Source organism: Balaenoptera musculus, chromosome 9, assembly GCF_009873245.2.
Source record: "Balaenoptera musculus isolate JJ_BM4_2016_0621 chromosome 9, mBalMus1.pri.v3, whole genome shotgun sequence".
Classification (NCBI taxonomy): Eukaryota; Metazoa; Chordata; class Mammalia; order Artiodactyla; family Balaenopteridae; genus Balaenoptera; species Balaenoptera musculus.
In genome coordinates, this window is record NC_045793.1 from 1,108,901 (window position 1) to 1,130,415 (window position 21,515).

General features: G+C 50.4%; 1 protein-coding gene across 1 annotated transcript in view; it reads left to right on the plus strand.

Moving 5' to 3' along the window:
* The window catches only part of PTPRN2 (protein tyrosine phosphatase receptor type N2), a 717,039-nt gene that overhangs the window by 628,629 nt on the left and 66,895 nt on the right, over window positions 1-21,515 (plus strand). Inside the window, exon 14 of the mRNA XM_036863887.1 lies at window positions 241-435. Within this exon, the coding sequence (XP_036719782.1) occupies window positions 241-435 (195 nt within the window). The remainder of the gene's footprint in view (window positions 1-240; window positions 436-21,515) is intronic.

Sequence of the window (21,515 nt, forward strand, 5' to 3'; positions counted from 1 at the left end):
ATCTGTGTTTCTCTGTGTGGTGTGTGTGTACCTGTGTACATCTGTGTGTATATCTGTGTGTATATCTGTGTCTGTGTATCTGTATATCTGTGTCGGGGGGGTGTGTGTCTACAGCGTATGTACCCGTGTGTGTCTCTGTGTGGCGTGACTACATCTGTGCGTGGTCACGGGTGGACCCCGTCGGCCCTGGCCCTGGGCACGCAGGTAGGGAGGCTCTGACCGGCGCCCGCTGTCTTGCAGGAGCTGTGCCGGCAGCGCATGGCCGCGCGCCCGTCTGAGCGCCCGGAAACCGCGCGCACGTCCCGCGTCAGCAGCGTGTCCTCCCAGTTCAGTGACGGGCCGATGCCCAGCCCCTCGGCGCGGGGCAGCACCTCGTCCTGGTCGGAGGAGCCCGTGCAGCCCAACATGGACATCTCCACCGGCCACATGGTCCTGGTAAGGCCTGCGCTCTCCGCGCGGGGTTGGGAGGGAGTGGCCGCGAGAGGCTTGGGGGCCAGCTCCCCAGCATGCGGCCCGAGGCGGCAGGAGGAGGGCGCCCCACGTCCAGCCCCTCTGCCCAGGGCCCCCCGAGGGAGCGTCGTCCCGGCTCTGCACAGAACCCTCGGCCCCCACCCTGGAAATGTGCATGCGTGAGCACCCACTGCGTGCGCCGCTTCTCCAGCCCGACTCCAGACGCCGTCCTCTCCTCCCTCCAGCCCCCAGCTCGCCGAGCAGCCTTTGGGTGAACGCATGTCGCCTACAGGCTGCTTCCCGTTAAAAGTGGCGTGCGAGGGGTCAGCTGCTTCGTATGCCCTTCAGAGGCCCTGTCCGGTGCAGAAGCCCCCCTGGCGGGGAGCCCTCTCCCCAGGATGAACCCGCCCCCTGCCCGTCCTGGAGCACGTGGTGCTTGATGCGTGATTACTGTCCAAGTTTTATTAAGAGGGTTTGTTCACAACTCAGCGCTTCTTGCTGTGTGGATGAGTGCTGATGGCTGCGTGGACACCGCCCTCCCAGGTCTCCAGGCCACAGGCCTCTCCCTCCCTGTTCAGTGACCGTCACACTGACCATAGTCTCTCCTACTGGGGATGGGGCTTCGGGTGACGAAGGGCAGAGCCTGAGTCACTGCCCCCAGAGCATCGGGGCTCTCGTGGATCAGGGAAGAGTTTCCACTGCACAGCTAACTTCCCAGGAAGGGGAAGGGACTGGGAAGGCCAGTGTCTTTGTCCCTTCTAGTGGCTTGAACAGACACTTAATTAACTCTCTGTCTGGAGGCTGGAAGGCTGAGATGGAGGCCCAGCGGATCTGGGGTCTGGTGGGAGCCCGAGTCCTGGCTCACAGACGGCAGCTTCTCGCCATGTCCTCACGTGTGGGAGGGGCAGGGAGCTCCGTGGCATCTCCTTAGGGCACTGACCCCTGTCATGAGGGCCCTACCTCATGACACCATCACCTTGGGGGTTAGGATTCCACACGAGAACGTGGGAGGACACAGACAGTCACCCCAGAGCAGCCGGGAAACCACGTTTGCACCGAAGAGCCTCAGTGTGGAGCCTGGAGGTGGGTCTGGGGATGCCCCCAGGACGTTGGGGGTGGAGGCGCCCACTCCCGGGATGTCCGATCCGGGGGCAGGAGGCACAGGTGCCAGACGTGGGGACTGAGGGGCACAGCAGAGATACCAGACGAGGGAAGCCGAAGTCGAGAGGTTCAGCTCGGCGGATCAGCGCGGCTGAGCTGACGCCTCCCTCTGCTTCCTCCCCCCGCGGACGTGGACGGAGGGCCCGGGCTGGGAGCACGCGGCACTCCCAAGGCTCCACTGTGGTCGCGTGCGGCCGGGGCCTGAGTCCCAGGGTTCGCAGTTTCCGGAGGAGACGGCGCATCGCTCAAGTTGCAGACGTGTGCTGCCGTCCTACTGTGCGCCCACAGCCAGGAGCTCGGAAGGAACCTCTTCTCTGGACAAATAACAGTTATATTAGTTTAGAGCTGACTTTTAGAGAACATTTCAACATGCGTTCCTTTTAGAAAAGGAAACTCGACCGATCTCATTCAGATTTCTAATGAGATTTGGTTTTGGGGCCAACACATCAGCCAGGTGCGTTTATCTGACAAGTTGGTGGGGGGGGGGGAGATGCATTTCGAGAGCCTTTATCATATTCTGGTATCTTCATATTTCAAGACAACTGAGCTACAGCTTGACGGTATCTCACCTCCAAATGGGACGTGAACACGTTGCAGTTTTCGTAGAAAACTGTGTTTTGCGGTACCCGTGCGTGATGGCAGACGTGACAGGGAGCCTGGTGGTGGCCCCACGCTACAGAGCTGACCCGCCGTCCGCAGGCCACCCCGCGGCCGAGCCTAACGCGAGGCGTCCCCCGGGCGATGGCGGCGACAGCTTCCAAACCCACGTCCACCGCCGACCAACCCAGAAACCTGCGGGCGCTTGGCCGCCCCCTGGACTCAAGGCTTCTTGTTAACCGACCGACGCTTCATTTGAATTGGGGTCACCAGCTACTCCTCCCGACTCTGAGAGGGGAGCAGGCGCCGGGCACCGTGGAGAGGGTCCAGCTCAGCCATGGGGGCCCCACTGTGCACGCCCGGGCGTCTGGCCCTCACGCCCCAGTCCTGTTTTCTGCCCTCTCGCCCGCTTACAGAGGGGTTTTCTCAGCCCTACCGTGGTCTTCGGCCCCCCGTACGGGACCCCGAGGTGTGGAGACGTGGCAGAAGGGAGCCCCACTTGGCATTTTTACACCTTCCCATCCACGAAAGCAAGTGAAATGGCTCGTCTTTTAGGCTCTGAAACTGCAGCCCTTTCTCACGGGAAAGGCCATGGGACACATTCAACCAGAACAGAGCCACGTTCGCAGGGCCTGTCTTGTTACTGGCACGTGGATGCTGGCTTCCCATCTGCAAGGGCTGCAGCGAAGCCGCCTGTGCCGGACCTCAGGACACACGGGAGCCCCGACCCCCTGACTCATTACGGCCGCAGGGAGACCGGCGGGTGGCGCGCAGCCATCCCGGCCCTCCGTCAGGACCGTTCCCGGTCATCAGACAGCCGCCACGGCCATCTCCCTGAACCACGCGCTGAGGTTTCAGAGGCCCCGAGGTACGTTATGCAAAGTCCAGGCAAGTCCCAGGAACCCACCGTTCCTGATGCCCAGCTGCTCCCGTGAACATCACACGGATGTGACATTTCAAGTTAAAGACGTGGTGGAACCAACAGCAAAGCTACTCACGTTTGGACAGCCGGGTGGAAGCGAGGAGTAGCTCAGGAGGCCAGTGCGCAGAACTGGAACGTTCTCCTTGGCAGAGGACGGAGGTGCCTTGGAAGGAATGAGTGGTACAGGAAGCTGGAAAGGCAAACATCGACCTGTCGCTGGAGGACTGTCGGAGGGCTGACCTGGGGGAGGCGCCCCGAGCGCCTTCTCCCTCTCGCGGTCACTCCACCCACTGCAGCGTGATGTTGGTTTACGTGCTGTGGCTTCACGCTGGGCGCCGTGGTACAGAACTCTAGGCATAGACGCTCCTCCCAGGGGTGAGCAGAATTCGCCCTCCCCTGGAAAGGAGGCAGGGCTTTCCGTGGAAGAAGGAAGGTCTCCGGCTGGCGGGAGGTCGCAGGCCGCTGTGCAGGTGACAAAGCCACTGCCGCCAGCCCAGCTGCTCTGGGCGGTCTTCGCGGCGGAGGAGGCCGAGCGTAGCTTAACTGCAGGGAGGGACCTAATTACCGCTGAGCCAGGGATCCCAGCCAGGTGGACGAGACACAGAGGAAGGGGCCAGGGAAGCAGGTGTTGACTGAGGCCTAGAGGCACTGAGGTCTCAGGGACGTGAGTGTCGGCCGGTGCCGGGAAGTGGGGAGGGGGAAGGCCTGGCAGCTGCCCAGTGGACACGTGGGAAGGGGCGGGGTCGACCATCAAGAGCCCCTCCCCCCAGGAGCCACGTCCTCCTGCCGAGCCCAGCACGGCCTCCGAGCTGCCAGGGCCCGAGGGGTCGATCTGGAGATGGAGCATGCGGCTGACGGCACGGATACTGCGGCCCCAGAAACCGGGGCGAAGCTAGGAAGCTTAGCTGTGTCCTGGTCCCACGTCCCTGACAAATCCTTCAGCCTCCGTTTTCTCATCCCCAAGACGGGCTTAGTAATAGCGCCTCCTGCGAGGTCCCTGTGAGGGTTAAACGAGACCGAGTGTGAGATGCTGCACCTGTGGAACCTACAGTTGTAAAGATTCAGGCTGAAAGGATCACGGCAAAAAAAATGGAACCAATTCTCCTTTGATGAAACTAAGGGGAAAAGGGCCTCCACAGGGAAAATGTCACACGCCCTGGAAACTGCAGCCCCGGGCACACGGTGAGGGTGCTTTGGGGGGATTTGCAAGCCCAGGAAGGGGGTGCCCGGGAGGCTGTGCCTGACAGGCTCCCCGAGCCATGCGGCGCCCGGGCCTGGGGCGAGGTAGGAGACCCCGGACGTTTGTCGAAGGAACGACGTCACCGGGAGGAGGGAGACGGGAAGGGAAACACCCTCAGCTGTGAACCTGGTCGGCTTCTGAAGACACGTTTTCCAAGGCAACGTGGCCAGGTCTGACCAGGCTCAGAGCAGAGCTCTGGAAACGGGTGGCCTCGTTCCAGTGACTCAAGGGAACTATTATCAACATTGTTGTGTTTTATATACGTTGTGGGACTCAGCTTAAGAACTGCCGTCCATCCTTTCGAAAGGTAAAGGATCACGTTTGAACTTATCCTTCGGAAAGACCTGTTTCTAGAGCACGTTTGATTTCAGAGGCTGGCGTGTCAGCATGGCAGCTTTGTGGGCGGTGTCAGGAGCAGGTGGCCGTCCTGGTCCCTGGTTCCTCGGAAACCAGCCGCTGGTCACAGAGACAGTGCACGGCATGCAGCTGTGTGGACGGAGGGGCCACGCCTTCATCCAAGTTGAAGGTGAGGGTATGGACTGGATCTTTGCATCCCCTTTGTTCTTGCAGAATTCGATACAACAGGAATGAGCGTCACTGAGTGTTTAGGTAACAGCACTGGCCTAGGAAACCATGAAGTAGGAACTGGTTTCAGCCCGTTTCACAGATGAAGACAAGAAGACCAAGAGCAGTGATGTAAACACCTGAAAAATGGGAAGTTACCACCTTGCGAAATGTGACCAAGCCTCCCCATCGTCACGGAAGGGAGGAAGCTTACGGAAGCAGAAGTGTTTGGCGACAGACAGTTGCTCTGGACCTGCGAGGGGTGAAGGATGCCGTGCCCACGAAGGGGACAGGCCACCTCGGACGTCACAGCCCAACCCGCAGGGCTCGGGGCCTCTCCACGGCGTCCGCCTCCTGCGCTCCTTGATCGTGGGACATTTGCACTGAGTGATCACTCTCATTTTATCTGGCACCAGCCTCCTGAGCTGGTACTTTTATACCCACGGGTATAGTAAGTTAAATGATTAACCAGGAAGCGACGTCTCTTCCCAGAGGCCGAGGGTCTGTTTCGGGGCGGGGTGGGGGGGCGGCCCCGTTTTCTTCGTCTTTAAGTTCAGCACCTATATTCCTAAAAGAGTGTCGCCCAGGGTCCTTGCCGCGCGCCCTGGTCCTGCTCTCTGTGACCCGAATGTGCGTCTGAGGCTCAGCTGGCCGCTGTCCTCGTGGTGAGGGTGACGGGGCCACCAAGAAGTTGACACGGTGGCCGGGCTTCCTCCGGCCGTGTGCCTGCTCGAGGGTGTCAGGTCCAGCCGAGCCGGGGTCTGCCTGCCGCCGTAGGACCCACGTCCCGGCACCCGGAGCTCTGAGGCCGTGGCTCCCGCCCACGGCGCCGCTCTCCGTGGTCTGCGCTTGGAGGAGCACGAACTTGCGTGGAAGCTGTTTCCTGCCATGTGAACCCTGCCTGAGGCTGAGACAGAAGCCCTCCTGGGAGTGAAATGGCTCAAATGCATCAAACGCTGTGCCCCCGGCTGCCAGCCCTCCCAGAACTTGGGGGATGGCCACGGGAAGCCTTGCAGGCCAGCCACGCAGGGCATGTGGTCAGAGGTCCAGGGCTGCACTGACGGGGCAGGAGGTGATGGAGTCGAGGCCAGAGGAAGCTGCGCCCACTCGGGTGGGCTGCTGCTGGGGTCATGCGGTGAACCCGAGTCCCATTCCCGTAGAATTGATCTGACCCCCGATGGCGGCCAAGGCCTCGGGCAGGCCCTAACCCAGAGTTCCCATGTTGGAGCGGCTTGGGGCTTTGCTAGAGGCCCCCGTGTCTGTGCATTTTCTCACCCCGGGCACTACCTCTGCGACCCGGAAACACCTGCCCTCGAGGTGAGCTTGGGGGCCAGAACTGGTCGGCACCCACTTCAGACTGCTCACGGCCCCTAAGGTTCCAGGAGGACCCAGCTACTCAGACAAGACAGCTGTGTGTGTGTGTGTGTGTGTGTGTGTGTGTGTGTGGTGCCCAGCGTGTGTCTGGCACACAGTAGGCGTTTAATCAGTCCTTGGGACCCTTCCTCTGCCTCCTCGCAGTTCTTGGGTGGCCGCCCATCTTCATCCTCGCAGGAGGGTAGTTATCCAGCAATTCCCAAATTGAGAGCAACATCTAGCTCTAAATCCTGCATCTTCTTAAAGCAAGTTTGCAGTGACCTACATTTACCATTCTCTTAGCGTCTTCCTGTCGTTTGAGTCCCAGCCACCCAGGTTCAAGGACTGTGTTTTGTGTTTGTGTTCATGGAAACATTTTAATAACGACTTGCACAGCTGGTGGGAAGGTAGGCCGTGGAGAGCTTGTCCTCCATCCATGTGATGACTTCTGGGATCCCAGCCCTCCCCCACAGGCAACACTGTTACTGGGAACCACACACTGTCCCTCACGTGACGCTGTGTCTAGGAGACGGCTCCACGTGAGTGTATGTGACTCTGCTCACCTTAACGGTCTATATCATTCTGTTGTTCAACGTACAGTAACTTATTTATTGTACGCTAGTAAAGGTCATGTAGGCAATTTTCAGACTTGGCCACTGCAGCATCACAGCATGTGTAAAAATAATTGTAGGTTGAATTTCTGGAAGAACCTAGGTCTTGTTGTTTATTTGGAGAGGCATTGCCAAGTTTCCTGCCAGAACGTTTGACTAATTGATGCTCCCACCAACTATGCAGAAAATGGCACTGTATCCCCAGACCCTCCTGAGGCTCGGGTACTGGCCAGCTTGGATCTTCCACTGGTGAGTGGAAATGCTATTTCAAAGTAGTTTAGTTTACATTTCTCTAGCCACGTGGGACTTTTCATAATTTGGGGAGCCATTTATTGTTCCCTCCAAGAATGGTTTTTGAAGTGTCCCGTGGGGATGCCCACCCCGGGGGCAGGAGTTCTCCGTGTTACATGGCACCAACCACGGATGCCAACGCGAGTTTACTAACGTGGTGTCGGAATGAAACTAGTTCACTCTTGTCTGTCTTCCGTGCCCATTTATTAGTCCACACGTGGGAGTCAGCCGTGGACTCGGAGAGCTGGCCTGCAGCCCCTCCCGAGGGCCCTGGCCGCTGGGGTGCAGCCTGTGCTGAGGGGCTGTGATCGTGTCTGCTGCCCACACTCGGCCGGCCCCTCGGCACCAGGGCTCCTCTGGCATCTGCAGCGTCAGTGACTCGTGACAGTTTGGTGTTGATACAAGGCAGCGAGTTCCGTTTCCACTGCCCAGTCTTGGGGGGGTGCAGAACTACTTATTATATTTTTGGTGAGGGATGTAACTTGCCATGTTATTTTTAAAAATCTGATTTATCGTTTAAAGTGCTAGAATGATGCTAGAATGGTTTCCTTGCATGTTAGACCTTCTGCTGGTGAGAAGATAGGGTAACATAGAGTAGGATCAAGCATCCAGTTGGTATTTGTTGAATTAAATGGAATAATCAAACACTAAATTTGGTAGTAAGTCTGTGAGTTAATGTTTCTGAGGGGAAAAAATTGAAACTGGTGTCCAAATGGCACTCGGAAAGTGTCCGTTCATACATATGAACAAGAAATGTTTCCTGAGTGCCCGGTGGCCTACTGGGACCCCCCCTCAAATAAACCTGATGGGATGCCCAGAAAAGAGGCTGCATTCTTCCAGCCCATCGGCTTCCTCTTGGGAACGGAGTGACAGCAGTATCAGTCCAGGCCCAGGGCAGAATGATCTGATTGTTCATGTACAGACTCAGGTGTAAAATTAATAGTATATAATATGTAGCTTTTGAAATTGCACTAAACCATAGGGTTTCGCCAGTAATTCATCAGTGGACCACTTTTGCTCACCTTTCTATGCTTGGCATCTGGCACAGCTCTTGGACATAGGGGGGTTTTCAGTAGAAGTTTCCTGAGTGCCTGAGTGAAGTCGATGGTCGGTGTGTTACCCCTGAGAAGTTTTCAATCTACTTGAAATGAGGAGGGGGGCACGGCCAGAATACACTAGACTCAGCCAAGTGCCAATCACGTTCCTTTGCTGGGAGACGTCTCCGTCCTGGGGGGCCTGGTCAGGGAGGAGCAGCCGTCCTGGGGCGGGCAGGAGACAGCAGGGAAGGTCACAGCCCCTCCAGGAACCCTGATTCCGCTCACAGGGCGAGAGTCCGTGGGAGGAACAGGACACGCACGCAGCCTCGAGTGGCCGTGACCCTGGGCCAGACGTGGGGCGGCTGGAGCACCAGCGTGAGGGGCTGTGTCCCATCCGTGTGTGGCCACTGCGGCTTCTTGAACGAGAAAAGTGACACCTGGTTATTGGTTTGTTCACTTACTTGAGTGCATCTGCCAGAGGGTGAGGGCACTGGTGACAGACAAGCAGGAACTGAGTGGGTCGTGACCACTGTCCTCTGATGTTTTCTCTTCCGGAGTCAGAGGGGAGGGACCCAGAGACGCTCTGATGAAAGGTGGTCCCAGATCCAGAGGCTGCTCCCCAAGGTGACACCTGGGGCAGCTCAAAACCATCCCCTCGGGCCTCCCCACCCATAAAGCATGACGGCTTACAAAGCCCACGTGATCGTACGGTTGTTGGGGAAAGAGAGTCGCTCAGGATCTGCAGTGCTGTCCGGACGTCCTCAGAACTAGGGATGCTGGAGGTGAGGTGCCAGTGTCACGGTGTGCCTGTGGCCTCGTTTCCTAACCACTGCTGGGGTGACGGCGTTGGCCTTATCCCCTCTTTCCCCTCTACTGGCCCAGCAGTTATAATTTAATAACTGTCCTCATCATTTTGACGAGCATAGCTCTGCCCTCCTCCCAAGTAAACCCAGAATCTCCGACTCTGAACCCGGCATCTCCCTCTGACACACGTATTGTCATTGCCCAGTATTTTAGTTTCACCTTAACATTTATACCCCTAAATTAACCATTTTTATTACTGATTTTCATAGTCAGCCCTTGTTCAGATTGACTGTTATTTTTTTTCATCACCATCACGCCTTCTCAGTTCTTTGTTTTGATTAAAATCTCTTTTCCAAAACTATATCCTTCTTTCAGTCTTTTAATAGGAAAGTCTCCCTGTCTTTGTCTGAAAATGTCTTTAATTAATCCCCACACTTGCATGATAGATTAGACAAGGATCAAATTCTAGTTAATTTTCTCTCATTACTTTAAAAATACTATTTTCTTGCCTTTGATGCCGTAGCTGTTGAAAAGGCTGTTTGTTGCTGGTCCAGGGGCTGTTCCTTCAGGGGTCATCTTACTTTCTTCCTGAATTCTACACCTCTGTTGTTCTGGAACTTCTTTGTGCCTTGTCTTGGTGTGGACCTATTTCATTATATATGGGTTTTTTGCGGGCGGGGAGGGGTTGTTTTTTAGTTTGTTGTGTTTTTGGCTCAGGACTTACTATGATTCCTGAATCAGAGAATTGCTATCTTCCATCGATTCTAGAAAATGACAAACCATTTACAGTTTAAATTTGACTGTCTTCCATTCTCTCAGTTCTCTCCTCTAGTAGAAAATGTTGGGCGTTCTTACTCTCCCTTCCGTATTTTCTCTCTTTATCCCTCTGCCCTGCATTCCAGGGAATTTCCTCAGACAGACCTGCCATCTAGTATGCCCTGTTTCTCTTCAGCAGAGTCTAGTCTACTGTGCAATCCATCCATTGTGTCTGTCATCTCCAGGAGTACACTTTTCATTTGCAGTTGTTACGTTATTCTTTTTTAAATCCGTCTGCTGTGTTGTTCTTGTCTTATATTGTCAATCCTCCTTTAATATCTTCAGTTCTTACAAATGTGGCATTGGGTTGTTTCCACCTAATACTTCTATTGTCTTAGTTCCTATGAATCGAAACCTGCACTTGGGTATGTTTGCCGTCTGGTGGGTTCTGTAATTTTGGATTATAAGCTCCTCATAAGTGGGGCTCTGTCTCTCAGAATTTTGTGTTAACCTCAAAAGAGAGGTTTTGAGATTGATATTCTAGCCACTCCAGGCTACCATTAAACCAGGACCATCTTTCCATCAATTCCCCACTCAGAGATTCCCAGATGATGTATATATTGTAAATTTGACCCTCAATCCCAGGTGAGGCCCAGGGTCCAAATGTCTTCCCATCTTGAATCCATGTGGAGACAGGTAAGCTTTCTTGCGGCCTGAACAAATGTTTTTACTGACGGCGTGGTCTTCTGAGGGTCCTGGTTCGTGTGTGGTCTCACATCCAGCCCCCTGACTCCTGCGTGCCAGATTTCCCTAAGGCCCCACGTGGACAGTGGAAGCCCAGAGCCCGGGGCTGAGGTACAGGAAATCGTTTGGCCCTGCCCCTCCCTCGAAGGCTTGAGTGACTTCAGGTCACGTACCTCCCTCTTCATGTGGATTCCTGGGGATTTCCCTTAATTTTGTGAAAGGCAGACCATGCCGTTTACACAGCGTCCCTAGACATCTTATAGAGGAGGCCCTTCAGTTTACCCCGTTCTTCTCGTCTCCGGGAACGTGAGACTCATCGCAGGTTAAAACACAGTGCAGATGCTGCTACCAGTTAATTTCATGTCCCCTTGACAGTCATATCTAAGACCCAACTTCATGTTCTGCGTAATAAAGAAAGACACCTCAAGGTGGGTCCCTGTGATCAAAGAGAGTGATCAACCATCTCGTTCAGGCCAGTTCCCACACTTCCCTTTTTTTTTTTATGAATTCGATTGTTTTTTTATAGCTACTTTATTTATTTATTTATTTATTTTTGGCTGTGTTGGGTCTTCGGGTCGTGCGAGGGCTTTCTCTAGTTGTGGCGAGCGGGGGCCACTCTTCATCGCGGTGCGCGGGCCTCTCACTGTCGCGGCCTCTCTTGTTGCGGAGCACAGGCTGCAGACGCGCAGGCTCAGTAGTTGTGGCTCACGGGCCCAGCTGCTCCGTGGCATGTGGGATCCTCCCAGACCAGGGCTCGAACCCGTGTCCCCTGCATTAGCAGGCAGACTCTCAACCACTGCGCCACCAGGGAAGCCCCACACTTCCCTTTTGTATGTGAGCAAAGGGGTCACCTTGCTTCAGGAAGTGCCTGCACACCTGTGTGTGCAGCATAAGCTGTCTGTGGGTGTGCATGGACAGGCACCTTGGTCAGCAGGCAGGTGGGCAGGTGAGTGGAGCCCAAATGCTAGGGGCTGGTAGCCATGCAGAAATTCCGGTGGTGCGTGTTTTGCAGTGATGATCAAGGCGGCTGTCGGGAGGGGTGGGTACCGGTTCTGTAGCTGGGTTGTGCTGGAATGGAGGAGCAAGATGGGTGACATCTGATAATCCTCCCGCTTCACCCATCAAACCTTGAGAACTCGTGGGCGTGTAATTTGGGCAGCACACAATATGATTGGCAGCTGAACTGGGGAGAGATGAAAAATACATTTGATAGTCTTATCTCTTAACTTTTCACCCTAAAAAGTGAAAATAATTTTTGATAGATCAACTCTCCTCTCTTCTACTTTGAACTCCCCATTTCAAAGCAATTGCACAAAGAACACTTGTCAACCAGCTCCTGGTTGCTGTGGCTGACTATTGAATCTTCATTTTTCCTTTTTCTTCACTGTATTTTAGCTATTTCACTGCTGGTTGGAAGGTCTGGGAAAAGAGAGGAGATGGACATTCTAGGCTTCATTCCCTTTTAACAATTTTGGTTGGTGAAGAGAAGATAAATTTTTGTGTCTTGTATGAGCTTTTCCTGTTTTGGTGCCATTTCTATTCCCCCATTCTCGTATTATTGCTCACGAGCATGTAGCCTGTTAGTTTTAGGAAATTAAAAACCAAACATTCTACTTCCAAAGGGCACTTTTAGAACGTCTGCAAATATTTTCTAATAATGTGCTGTAGAATCCAGAATTTCCCATATGGATATGGAAGAGAAAATTCGTGCCTGTGTTACTGTCCTAGGTAACCTTTACTGCACTCGCTGGAATTCTTTATTCTTCCTAAAAACTTCATCAGAAAATCATAATGAGTACATCATTGGTACAGAACAGAAAAGGCTGCTGCTAAGAAAAGACCTACTGCTTTGTAGTGCGCGAGATGCTGTCTGTGTGTTGCTAGGCAACCATCCCTCCTCCTTCCTCTTCCTGAAAGGTTTCCCTGTTAAACCGCTGTCGTCATCTTTCGAGTGAAAATTGTCTCCTCTGGGCTTTTTCATGTCAGTTGGGTGATAGTGAAGGTGTTGGGTCTTAGAGAGAATCTGCTCTTATAATTGTGACTTGGAATTGGCCGCTTGAATTTTGTAGGTGACCATCTGGTTGGGGAGGCATGGATGGATGGCCCCTTTAAACACATGGATCTGCTGGTACACACATATAGAAACATTATTCAAAACTGCTTTTCAAGAAGATCTTAAGGAAACACTGCCCAAGTCACTGAACGACAGTGAAAATGTAAATGATTTCTTCATCGCTCAACTTCTTGTCTGGGGGGGGGGGGGGTTACCCGTCAGGTACCACCCCTCCCCCACATGCTAGAAGTAGCAGGGAGGTCGATTTGGAGATTCTTTTGTCTCCTAGAGTTTGTTTCTGTATTAGAAGATCTTTGAGGGTTGGTTATCTTAAAACTGCATTATCATGATTCTTTTTTCCTCTGATTTCCTATCAACTCTGGAATCTAAGGTTGGTTTCCAACTGCATTTTGAACATTAATGGAATTTCTGAATAACTCATGGCTGAAAGTATTTTTCATATGTCAAAAAGACATGATTGAGGTTGGAATCAAATTCTTATTTTCTCATTGAATAAAGACTTTTTATTAGTCTATATAATAAAAATTTGTTGTAAAACTAATACTTGCAAATGCATTTTTACATACTGTCTGAGTAATTTATAAAAAGTAAACAGAAACGTAGCTTTAGCCAGACAGTTTACTTTTCTAGTTAAACTATTCTGATTTCTCTTCCACATCCAAGTCTCAGAAACATTAACTTTTCTTTGTAAAGGTTAACATTGGCTTCTGCACTAAACCATCTATAGACAAACTTTGATTATCCAAAGAAGAGAGGATTTAATTATTGTTAAGCACAGAGGTTTACAATGGATGAGAAATGATTTAGGAGAGTTTAATCTATTCAGAATGATTGGGGTTTATCTCTTCATCTTTCTTGCAGTTTCTTCTCAGTTTTCCAGTGTTTTCTGTTTATCTATGAAGATGAGTATATCGTTGGTAGGAATAAGACAACTTAATAGTAATTTTTTTGTTTGATAAACAGCTATTTTAGGCGTTTGAAATGCCATGGATAGACATCTTAAACTGCTAAAAGGCAGAAATTAGTAGAAATATCACAAACTTGAACTAATTTTTCTTTAGACTTGTGTTAATGGAAGTAGCTGCAGCCTGGCAGACTGATATTTAAAATCACCACATTATCAATTGTGAGGGTGTTTTTTTTACTGTTTGTAGACCAAAAGTACAAAAAGAAGAGAAGCACACAAAAGATATTTGGTAAAGGCAGGTGGTCTGGATGAATAATGTTTCTTTCATTAACATATTTCCCATATTAACTGTATAATTAATTGTACATAGCCAAGGGAAGCTATGGAAATTGCATTTTGAGATGTATCAAAGCTGCCTTATGCTTCAGACTTCCATGCAATTTACCGTTAATGAATCCAGAGATGGGAGCCTCAAATCTATAATTATTACTTACTATTTGAATGACAAGCAAAGAATTTTATCAGCAGAGTTTTAAATGAAATGGGATTAGCCGCTAATGTTGAAATTGTTCATCTTATGAAAATAATTTTGAAGAAAATGTTTTAGTGGAAAGAGAGGTCTGAGGAAAGCATTTGCCATTAAAATAGGCATTTTCCAATACTCCACATGAATCTACCCACGTTTGACAGCAGGGTGCAAATATTTTTGAAAGCAAATGAATATTTTATAGGCTCCAGAGCTGCTCATGCATCCCAGGAATAGATTATGCAATATCCCCAAACATCCTGGCGAAGGTGAGAGGGTTGGTAAGGTAGCCAGAGAAAAAAGCGAGGCAGAAAAAAATACAATATATGAGGGTATTCTGCAAGAAATTAAAATTTGTTTAATAGCATAGAAGTCTGCCTTTCCCTCTGCTGAGTGCTCATTCGATTTAAGATTGTAAACAGTAAATATTGTTGAAGAAAACTGTAAAACGAAGCCCTGAGACCCATTTTTCCACATTGGCGGGGCCTCCGTGGTTCCACGTCTCTCAAGGTGACCCTGGCGGTCACTTACGCCCACGTGTCCGCCGTGCAGCCTTGGCCTTGGCTCCGGGGCTGAGTCAGAGGCTGAGGGAGCTGGGCCTCTTCTCCAGGCAGGGTTCAGTGGGTGACGCACCCTTCATCCATCCAGGAAGCGTTTCTTGAGCACCTAGGCCGTGCAGGCTCTGCACCAGATGCTGGAGAGGCCATGAGGGGTCAAACAACGGGCGCATTGTCAGCGCCTGGAAACGCATCTTTCCTTTATTTCTTTGTCCTGGTTTTTCCCACTGAGTTGATGGCAGGGACTAAAATACCCAGTTTAGAGCGCCACCCAGTTAGAGCCCGGTGTCCTGTGAACAGGAGAAAGGCAATGTTCAGATTTCCAGAAGCTCTGGAAGTTTGGTCTGGCAGGGACGTCGCCTTTAGGGCCTGGGGCGGATCCCACGCGTGCTCTGGGCTCACGGTCCTGCTGGAGCCCCGCGCAGGATGGAGAAAGCAGCTGGGCGCGAGCTCCGGGTGGTTCTCTGGGAGAACCAGGCTGGAGAAAGCAGCTGGGCTCCCTCCCACGTGGCACCCAAGGAGAGCCAGCAGCCGATGACCCCTGTACAGGTGTGCGCTCTTGTCGTGTCTTAAAAGTCCTCGTTTTCTCACACCTAGTATCATCTTGGTTTCATCTGAATATGTCCGAATGCACTGGGCCTATGTTACTCCAGTGTGCGACTCTCTCAGAGGCTGTTTTTTGTGTCATCTGGGAACCAGTCCGTGATTGCTGTGGGAATTTAATACGTGGAACCCAGGTGATCTGAAAGAGCTGATCAGTATTTCCGACCCACCAGGGGAGAATTTGCTCCCCGGGACCGTGACTGCTTACTTCGTGCTTCTGACGTGGCTGCGTTTGTGTTTGGAGATGCACACGTGCTCGCACACCTTTGTATTTCAATAGTTGCCTTATTTGTGTAAGTATATCTAAATATTCCACATTGGTTTAGTTGTTCGATTGATTTTACATGTTAAGTTTGGGTTAAGCTATTGGCTGGTAGTTTTCCGTGGTACTTTGGGCAAACTGATCTTCAGTGAGATTTTGTAGAACAGCTAAGATAAAAACTAGTCTCATCAAATATCTGAACATTTCATCCAGGTAACAAAGCATGAAGATTGTTAGAAATATCAGGGTTGTTGATGGAATTTTCAGATTTCTACCCAGATTTTTGACTTCTGGTGAACTTAGGCTGTGACCTTGTTTCTGAGATGAAATCTTTCCTCACTGTGGTTGTGTGAGGGGTAGGGGGTTTAGACAATTACTAAGTTTGCAGGCGTTTAGGAGAATAAGGAAGAGCAGGCTGGATGACGAAATGAGCGGAATCTGTATTAAACCAACTCAAATCCTCTAATTTGCTCTGTTAGTAAATCCTGGCAGTTCTGCCTGCACTGTTGTTCCCCGAATCCCAGCCCCTGAGCTCCCTTGCGGGAATGTCCAGCTGGTGTCCTCAGTCCCTGCCTGGAGCTGGCGTGACCTTTCCAAAGCGTCTTTATCGTCACGTGCCTCTTCTGCGTGAAGCTCCCCGCGGGCTTCACGTTGCTCTTGAGATAAGCCTCAGACCCCTCCCTGTATGAAAGCTGCCCCGGCTTTCAAGCTCCCGTGGCCCCGGCCACCATGGCCTCCTCTCCGATTCAGAACTGCTGGGGCCATCCCCCCCCAGGACCTTCTCTCTCCTGGAACACACCCACCGTCCTCTGCGCCTCCGGCCCTTCCCATCTTTCAGGAGGAACCTCCCTTCCTGGACTCTTCACACCGCCCTCCACCCCAGTCGCCTTTACATCCTCTTACCACTTACTGTTGTCTGAAGTTATCTTTCTAAATTCTGTTTAGCTGCTTGTGTGTGGTCTGTTCTCCAGCTAAAGCATCAGCCCCGTGAGGACAGTGTTTCCGACCAGCTGCCTGCTGGATCCTCAGAACATACGACATCCCCAGCTCATACGATATGCTTTTGATGAAGGTAGTTGAATGAACAAATAAATGGCCAAACCCACCAACAGATGAGCGGGAGTCTGAAATAACACTGCAACTCCTAACTCTCTCTTCCACAATTAGAGGCGGAATCCAGGTTTCACTCAGAATGCCAGGCAAACCTCTTTTGTCTTCAATTTAAATATAAATAGCTGTACATTTATGGAAATAGGGTATAAGTCTCTTAATTATCTTCCATTGCTTATAAGTATTCACCTTTGTATTTTGCCTATGTTCACATAACCTTAATTTTTAAGATGTTAAATAAGATAATAAGGTTCATCAAATTGCTCATTTAAAATTCTTTGAGCTTCTTGAAAATGACAGCCCGAAAATACGAAGTGAAGTTATTGTTGTCGTTACTATTATCACGTGGCTTCTCTCTCAGCATTTCTGAAGAAGACCTTTGTCACCCTCTCCTACGCACACACCCGAAATTATTTCGCACTGAAGCACCCAGCATGAAACAAACTCTCAGTCGTATAGAAGAACGAGCCTTTCCCTTATTTAGGAAGAGGAGGTGGTAAGGACAAAATTACTTATTTTTTAAAGTTCACTAATTAGAACATTTCTGGAACGGAATGTGTCCATTATTAACATTTTCCACCAGGGTTTCAGTTGTAAGTCTTCATAAAATTGTGATTTTCCTTTTCCATAAATCTATAAATTAAGTCGAGTGCCGGTCACAAAGAGATTTGATGAGCACGTGATTTAGTGCACGAGGGCCTTTGAGAGCATCTCTCACGGGCACAGCCCTCCATGGAGACGACCTGGAGGCTAGGCTCAGGGGTTCCTGACCCCAGGAAACACCCTGCAGGTCATTCAGAAAACTCTCTGTTACAATCGGTATGCTTTCTTGCAGTTCTGGACTCTTCTAGATTTAGAATACCAAAACTCAAAATTATTATAATAAAAATATAGTAATGGAAGATTCCAATTAGTTAAGCTCTACAAAATAGAGATTTAACTAGTTTTCATGTCCTCTTAACTCACTGCTTGGCGAGGAGTTGCCTTTTCCTTCTCTTCACGCTTCCAAAAGCACATGGGGTGCATGCACCCTGTCTCAGTGCCACATAGGAGCAAGGAACTTGTTCTCGGGGAAACTGTCCCAGCAGTACTTTGTAAAAACACGTGGTATTCTTTAAGGCAGGGGTCCCCAACCCGTGGGCCACAGACCAGTACCATTCCGTGGCTTGTTAGGGACCGGGGCCGCACAGCAGGAGGTGAGCGGCGGGCAAGCGAGTGAAGCTTCATCTGTATTTACAGCCGCTCCCCATTGCTCGCGTTACCGCCTGAGCTCCACCTGCTGTCAGATCAGCGGCAGCACTAGATTCTCATAGGAGCGTGGACCCTACTGTGAACTGCGTATGCGAGGGATCTAGGTTGCGTGATCCCTATGAGAATCTAATGCCTGATGATCTGAGGTGGAGCTGAGGCAGTGGTGCTAGCGCTGGGGAGCGGTTGCAAATACAGATCATCATTAGCAGAGAGTTTGACTGCACAGAGGCCATAATAAATCAGCCGCTTGCAGACTCATATCAAAATCCTATCAGTGAGTGGCAAGTGAAAACAAGCTCAGGGCTCCCACTGATTCTGCATTATGGTGAGTGGTATAATTATTTCATTATATGTTACAATGTAATAATAATAGAAATAAAGCGCACAATAAATGTAGTGCCCCTCACCCCATCCGTGGAAAAATTGTCTTCCACGAAACTGGTCCCTGGTGCCAAAAAGGTTGGGGACCGCTGCTTTAAAGCTTTTGTTTGTTTTCTTAGCTCTTCCACGTATTTTATTTTTCAACTAGAAAAAGGATTTTAAACAAAACAAGATAATCCACTGTTCACAGCCTCCAAACCAACGCGGCGTATTCTGTTTCTCCTTCTATGCTGCTTCTCTGTCCTGGGCTTTTCCTTGCTCAATGTCTCCGCCTAAAATGAGTGTTAAGTTGGGGACTTTCTCTTAAAGGCTTTGCATTTGGAAGCATATGAACTTTTCTCTACTATTTTAACAATTTAAAACCTCTGTCACTGCACAGCCTGCTTGGTTACCACACAAAGAACGGGAGCGCGTTTCTAAATCACACTGAGACAGCGTGAGAACAGTTTTCAGGGGTCGCTGGGCCTGCAAAGATTCTATGCGGTCTTCAAAACAGCTCAGCTTGAGAGACAGAGCTTTCGGAGGAAGGATTTGGAAGAAACGGCATTGATTCACATTTATCAGTGAAGCCAGTTCTGCTGCCCACGCCCGGTGCTTTTTGCTGGTCAATTTCATCTGGTTTTAACCACGTCCCAATTCACTAGGATAAGGGAAGCGAATTGCCCACTGCAAGTTCACGTGGGAGTGCTTCCTCCTCAAAAACAAATTTCCACGGAGGTGATACCTAAAATGTAATAAAAAGAGAAAAGACCGCGTGAATGGTCTTTCATTTATTCTTTCTAATTCCTTTGCTCCCGTTCCTACTCCTTGAGGCTTAGTGCACGTGACCCAGAGGCTGGATTCCAAACAGTGCTGACTTTTCCCAAGTGACCGCACGCTGCCAACGCAGGGCCGTGCGCTGAGCTGGCCTGGTCTCGGTCTGCGTGTTTTCCTTTTTTTTTTTAATATGATGTGTGCATAGCTGGTCTGCATCTTAGTTTCCTCGTTTGAAGGCGATAAAGCGCTGCGTGTTTAACTAAATATCCGGTGAGACCAGGAGCCCCACGACAGGTGAGACGTTGGGCATGTTGGGCAGGTGTGAGAACAGAGGGTGAGTCGCCGGGTGTGGAGCTTCATTTGTTATTTTTATTGCAGTCAGATGGTATTTCAAATACAATTGTATGGTTTGTGATTCCATTTCAAGCAAATCTTTCCTAAGCTAAGAGACAGCAAAACTACCCTCTGATCATTTAACCGTATCTGTCCTTCCTTGAGCTTGAACGGGCTACTTTGAATTTCTAATTCCAAATATCTTAGCCTGCCTGATGCATAATATTAATAAATAATATTTAAAATATGCCAGATGCAGCAATCTATAGACAACCAAAATACCTTTTTCATCAGGCCGTTTGCTCTTCCCGCGTCTCTGTGTCCATATGTGCTAAGCCCAGACAATTAACCCCATCTAATTTCTCCTTTCATCTTTTCATATTTTTTGCTTGGAATTTAAATGTCTTACTTTCGGAATTCAAACATGTAGCATAAACATTTCCCTTTAATGTATTAATGAAGACGGGTGACAATGTTTTTTTTTTGTTTCGTTTTTTAATTAATTAATTAATTTATTTTTGGCTGTGTTGGGTCTTCGTTTCTGTGCGAGGGCTTTCTCTAGTTGGGGCAAGCGGGGGCCACTCTTCATCGCGGTGCGCGGGCCTCTCACTATCGCGGCCTCTCTTGTTGCGGAGCACAGGCTCCAGACGCGCAGGCCCAGTAATTGTGGCTCACGGGCCCAGTTGCTCCACGGCATGTGGGATCTTCCCAGACCAGGGCTCGAACCCGTATCCCCTGCATTGGCAGGCAGATTCTTAACCACTGCGCCTCCAGGGAAGCCTCCCAACAATGTTTATTTTTAAAGGAAAAAAGGTCATCATCTCCCCAGATGCCAGGAGAAGCGGCTTACTGCTGCTTTTAAAAGCATTCATCTAACTCTACCTGATTTTAAAGCACAAACCTATGGTCCCCTCACAAGGAAAGGAAACGTAAATGGCTGTATTCTTATTCTAACAAAAGGTTTGATTGTTGTAATAGGCACCCAAACAGAGAAGGGAATAGAGACAACACTTTCCTAATAATAATTGGATCTTCCAAAAACCCACCTTCCTTTACTACACCTGCTCCTCAGCGGAAGAAGCTTGTTTCTGGCAGCATCATTGTGAAATGAACTTTCGCTGGGACAGTTTCTACTTGTTTCATGTCTAAAGACTCACAAAGCAATAGAAGTCTCCAAAGATCTGTGCAGACACGGTTTGATGTTGACATTACTGGTTTCCGTCTGTATTGATCAATGCGACATGGTGCCAACTGGATCTTAGTTTGCTTGTTTTCAGCAATGGTCCACCATCCTTATGAGTTCTAGTATTTTGTGTTAAAAGCTTATTTTCATTATTCTCTTTAATAAGTCCTCTTGCCCCTCCCAGTATGTCACCCTCTCATTGCTAGTGGTAAAAGATGCCAGAATACATCATTTCTGTGCCTTTTAACAGAGCTAAAACCGTGTTGTCCACCGGGGCTCTTGCGGCCACTCCACGTGGGTTTGGTTGAGCACTTTGGCAGCTGGGATCCCAGCTCCGCGGGCTGGATTCAAACGAACTTGCACAGCTCTCCAGACCCATCCTCCCAGCATTCAGAGGCGGACAGCAGCACACCTGTCCTGCAGCACGGAGGCGGCCAGGGGGGCCGCAGAGCCAGGTGTCCTCAGCTGTTCTTAGAGCAATCATGGTCCGAAGCCCTTGTTGCATGTGGTGAAATAGAAGATTTTAGTAAGTGGGATTCTTTCCTTGTGACCCTGAAAACTGATCCTTGATGTTGACACTAGTAAAATGGTGCCCGTGAAACAGTCCAGATCCCGACATGATCTGAGGTGCCAGGGCACAGCCCCACACGGCATCACGAGCTCTTTCCACACCAGAAATCAGCAGTTCAACTTCACGTCCATCATCTCCTAAACTGGCATTTCCAGTGACTCCTTGAGACTGGTCAGGAAACGCCTCCCTCTTAAACCAGCGACGAGAAGCACGTAGAAGGGACGAGCTCCAGGACCGGCCCTGATGCACACGGTGAGGAAACTGCGGGTTTGTTAGAAGGACCACTGTCCCTTGTAGATCAGAAGCAGTGCTGAAACCACGAACTATGTACTTAGCGGCATTGCTTCTCATCCCTTTAATAGTATCCGGGAAGGTTGGCCACACCGACAACAACGTCTGTCCATGGTGACGCCCCTCAAATTCTACACTCAAGCTGCGGTCGGCGGCTGCTGTTTGTGGAGACTTAACGTA